This window comes from Calonectris borealis, chromosome 13 (genome assembly GCF_964195595.1).
Source record: "Calonectris borealis chromosome 13, bCalBor7.hap1.2, whole genome shotgun sequence".
NCBI classification, from domain to species: Eukaryota; Metazoa; Chordata; class Aves; order Procellariiformes; family Procellariidae; genus Calonectris; species Calonectris borealis.
Window position 1 is genome coordinate 20,298,105 of NC_134324.1, and position 5,090 is coordinate 20,303,194.

The 5,090-nt window shown below is 45.4% G+C and overlaps 1 protein-coding gene across 1 annotated transcript; it reads right to left on the minus strand.

Moving 5' to 3' along the window:
• Window positions 1–3,685: 3,685 nt before the first annotated feature.
• On the minus strand, window positions 3,686–4,349 carry KCNE5 (potassium voltage-gated channel subfamily E regulatory subunit 5). Its single transcript, XM_075162431.1, has one exon. It carries the CDS (start codon window positions 4,347–4,349, stop codon window positions 4,029–4,031), a length of 321 nt encoding a protein of 106 aa, XP_075018532.1. The 3' UTR covers window positions 3,686–4,028.
• Window positions 4,350–5,090: the final 741 nt, after the last annotated feature.

A 5,090-nucleotide genomic window follows, 5' to 3' on the forward strand; every position in this document is an offset into this window, starting at 1 on the left:
GAGGATGCTAATGCAAGGTTAGCATTTGTGTGGAAACAAACGTTGTTCTAGAAACATGTTCTAGAAACAATGCCAAATACATTGGGAAGTTCTTGCTGTGTTTTAAAGTGTAGATTTCAGAGAGGCTTTGCAAGCAGTCACTTTTTGTAATTATCCTGAGCAAGGCTCTGACAGCTGATGCAGTGTAAAGGTTTAGGAGTGATGAGAAAAATAAATCGCAGTTAGGGCCAAAACAGAAGATATTTTTGCATGTATATTGAAAGTGAATCCAGAAATTGCTCTTTCAATATTCCTGCTGGGCTGAAGAAAAGAATAGTTAAGTCTTTCTAAACAAGCTTTGCTTTTCTGATTCTGAGAAGTAGGTCATTGATAGCTGAGCTTATTCCTTCAGAAGGCTGGGCTTAATAATATAGATAAATCTATCTTGTTATCTTTTGTGTCCAGTGATTGAATGGACTACGGAGACTAAATGGCCGTTTTGCCCTGCATCAACAATACAGGTGCCTTAGAATATACTATTGATGGAAAAAAGTGTGTTGAATTTCAGTGGCTAATTTTTGTCATCTTACAATCTAATTCAGTTAAGTCCCAGTGGGTTTGCAGCTTCATGGTTTTTTAAGGTTTCCAACCAGTACACAATGTGTTGGATTTATTAAAACAAACAAAAATAAGTGAATGTTGCAGCTGGGCTTAATACTTATTTATCAAGGTCCCTGTATGCCACAATATGAATTCCTCTTAGGTGTTCAAGTACTTTGGTGTGTGTATTCATGCCAACAGAGTAAGAATGAACTCGAGGTGAACTTCCATTACCAGCTCTGCAATGTAACCTTCTGTCAGCAGCAGCACGTTCCTAGGTTCTGAGCGTTTAAAGCATATTTTTCTTCAGAACTCAACACATCCGTTCTGAATCCTTAGGCTCATCTGGATGGAACAATCCATGGGGGCACTGTGAGTTCTTATGTGTAACTGAATTGATTTAGGAGGCTTGAATTCCTATTGGACTGAAGTTTTGCTACTCTGAAAGGCTTAATTTTGTTATATTTCTCCCAGTCCTGGGGCTGTGCTGCTTGGTAGGGCAGTCTAACCTGGTTTTGTAGGGTTCCTGTTTCCAGCTGAACTCTATGGGTGTTGCTTTCACTGGAGAGTCTTTGAGAAAGTTGCCTCAGCCTTCTCCTTGTCTGTTGTTACCAGTTTGCCAGTAGTGTTCATCGGGGGGGTACGCTTTCTTTGACCTTTCTTTTCTGGCTGACATACCTGTAGAAGCCCTTCTTATTATTCTTTGTGTCCCCTGCCAAGTTCAGCTCCAGCTGCGCCTTTGCCTTCCTGACCCCATCCCTACACAACCGGGCAGCGTCCCTATACAGAGTTCTGAAAAATTATCTACTAGAGACACCATGCATATTAAAAATGTGTGAAGTGAATAAATGTGTATATAGCCAATTGCATTTGTATATTTAAATATTTGTAGATGCATATTGTATTTAAGCATATCTGTATATATGGTGGTGTATCTTGTTCCAGTGTAAGCTACAGTTAATGCATGATGGTGTTATCTTATTTAAATATCTGGTTGAACTGTAACTATAAGAATAGATGGACTGATGTAAATCACAGATTTCTACGGTTCACCGAGACCTTGTGATTCTTTCAGTTATTGAAAGGTACAGATAGAACAGCAGATAATTAGCATTAGATGTTTTGTTAGTTACTTGGCAGGAGGTCTTGTGCTTTCCTTATTTGTGAACAGTGTGATGAAGGGTAAACTTTTTCTCAAGGGCAGCCCTTTTTTTTAGGTAGGACCCAAGTACAGTATGTTGCACATACTTTGCATTCAGGGCAGGGAAGAGAAACAGATGGATTATAAAGATACATAATCAGTGATATTTGTTGGACGCTGACTCAGAGGGACTGCCACAACCATCTTTCAGATTTGTCTGTAGGATGAAGCAGTGAAAAGCAGTTAGTAACCAGCTGATTTAAATAAAACACGTTAAGCACACATTTTAGTGTCCAGTGCATTGAAGCTTTGATGTGTGCAAATCTCTCAGAAAACTGTAACAGTCCTTCCCCTATTCTTGTCTAACCTAGCTGAGTTCAGTGGTAGCAGTTAGTTAGCACCGTAGTTCCTGAATACTTTCTAAGCTATTAGCCTGTAATGCCTCTTAGAGGCCAGAGTCCTGATGATGGGCAGTGGTCAGGCAGAAGGAGAAGTTAATCACTGAGGCAGGTTAAATAAAAGGTTTTGGATATGCATAATGATTCTCTCTTTCTTACAGGGGAAACTTTGGTTGTGGTCAGCTTAATTCTGATTGTACTGAAGGAAATCCTCACCGAAAATCTTCTAGTGGGGCTGATAGAGTGTTTTAGTTATCCCAGTGTGAAAGTTTATTAGACAGTCAGCTTCTGCAGCTTAAAATATATGTATGTGTATATATATATTGCTTATGGCTCTTCAAAACGTCCAGGTTGAAGTTAGCACTTACATTTTCCAGAGATACTGTCTGAATCCTTGCAGATGGAGGTAGCTGACTACAACTTCTACTGTTGTCTAACTATTTGATAGGGGATTTTAAGAATATTGGCAGTTTGTTGGTTTCTCTGACATCTGTTTTTCCCCATGATGCTGAGTACTACATTTTCTTTGCTGAGCTAAAGATTTCACATATATCTGCTGATACAATGCTGGGATATAGTACTGTTGCATATACTCCCACTGAAATTGTTTCTGTAGCTTAGATTTTTTCCCCACCCCATACTTTTCAATTATTAAAATGTACTCACAAGATACTGTTTGATATCTAATGATACTTTGTAATTTGGTCTGTGGCTATTCCAGTAGTTTTCTACAGTGACAAAGTTGACTTGATAACTGCCAGTCCTCTCAAGGATTTTTTTTTTTAACTCATCACTGCAGGTATCCAGTTTACAGTGATTCCCCACAAAGTTATAGGAGAGAGCGCAAGATGCAGTAGTTGCCAAATATAAGATCTTAAGATTTTTCTGCTGTTGGAAAGAATATGGACAAGTATTATATAGGAAATCTAAGTCTATAACATAAAAATCTCTCCTCCTTTGAAGTTAATGTCAAAGCTTCTTTTTCCTGCAGTGTAGTTTGGATAAAATCCAAATAGTAATTTATATTGTGTAGTGTGGCATTCCTAGTGAAGGTACTTGTTCCTTGGAATTGTTCATTAATCTTTATCTGAAAAAAAGCACCGCAAACCCAAACCAAGAAATGATAGGCTATTAACATGGCTAGAACATCTGAAACAACCTTTGCCGGCCTAGGTTTTTTTTGTAGAAAGCGTATGTTGTTTTAATCTTAAGGTTTAGCTTGTACAAAGTTATTCTTGGAATTACACATCTCTCTGTGTGGAAGGATGTTATTGATGGCTTTAAAAGTTACTGTGCATTGGCCAAGTCACAGTACCAAGGTGAGGTACTGGTGCTTTCCTCATGGGAACAACTTCAGTTTGTAAGCTTTTTTTGTTTTGATAAATGCTTCCACATGAGCCAAAACAATCTTGCTTTAACAGAATGAGTCCTGACCCTTCCAATCCATTGTACCTGGCATAGCTATCAATGCTCTAAAGTGATAGACGGGTGCATAATACAAGAGTAATGGAACTGCTTTTAATTATGTGAAACGCTGCCCGCAGTAAAAGCATTGTGGTCAGATAACAAGGCGGAATACAAACTGATTTTAAAGAAGATGTTAAACTAAGATCTAAAGATGACTGATGAGAGAGGTCTCTGTACGTACGTAACGCAGGTATTTATTGCAGAAAAGCAATACCAATCAATCCCAAGAGCCAGGGAACAGCCCTCGCTGCCAGACGAGCCCCGTACGAGCTAACGCGCAGGAACGATCCGCTTGCTGTCCCAGCGCTGGGTCACTGGAGCGGCCTCGGCAGCCGCCCCCTGCGCAGCCCCGCGAGGAGCCCGGCTGCCGGCGGCGGGGCCGGCCTCGGGACCCGGCGGGCTCTCCCCGCGCCCGAGCCCCGCTCTGCCGGGCCGCGCCGCGCTCACATCAGCCGCTGCCCCTCGGCGGGGCCGCCCTCCTCGGCCGGCTGTCCCGGGCCGCCGCCGCGGCCCCAGTCGCGCTCGATGTAGAGGTGGTAGGGGTCGTGCTTGGACTCCAGCTTCCGCGAGCGGGTGTAGGCCAGGATGAGCCCCCCGGCCAGGCAGCCGTAGAAGATCATGATCAGCAGGATGTACAGCGAGGCGTCGCCCCCCGGCCCGGCCCCGGCCCCGGCCCCGGCCGCGCTGGCGTTGCCGCCGCGGCGCAGCTCCCGCAGCAGCGCTCCGAGCAGCGCCCGCAGCCGCCGCGGCTCGCTGCAGTTCATGGCTCCCTCTGCCCCGGCGGCGGTGCCCGCCCCCTGCGCGGGGAGCGGCGGGGCCGGGGGAAAACTGATGGAGCTGCTGGAAAACGGGCTTCGCGCTCCCCTCCTGCAGCGGAGCTGGGAGCGGGTGAAAGAACCCAGCTGTGTCCGCACGGGCAGCGGGGAGCTTTGAAACTCTGTGATCGTTACCACGCCCGGAGTTCGGATAAAATGGCTTGTGCAAGAAATCCAAGGACTTGTCAGCCACAGCCTTGCTGCCTGGTGACTTGCGGCTATGCCTTCCCCTTACCAGCGTGCTGCCGGCTGCGTGGAATCCAGCCGGCGCTGCTGCCGCCTCCCAAACAGGGAGGAAACAGCCTGCTGTTTGGAAAGGCTAACTCTACTTCCTCACAGTGCCAAATTTCATTCAAATGCACGCTCCCGCGCTAGAAGGGATAAAATAATCTAATTCTGTTTGAAAAGTGCAGCTGGAGAAAAGCAGTCATGTAGAAAACAGCTGAGCAGCCCTCATGCCTGTGCCCCCGGGAGCAGGTCCTGCGCAGGTGAGGCTGCTGAGCCCGGCCGGGTACCAGCTGGGCTCCCGCTCCCTCTGGGTGGGAACAGTGAGAGAACTGAGACAAATCTCCGTTTCACGCAGAGAACAGTGCAAACTGAGAGCCCTTTGCAGGCTCCCTGAATTACAGAAGCAAGTTCTTTCATGAAAGTAAACGCTTGGGAAAATGCAGGTCCACCAAGATAAACCCA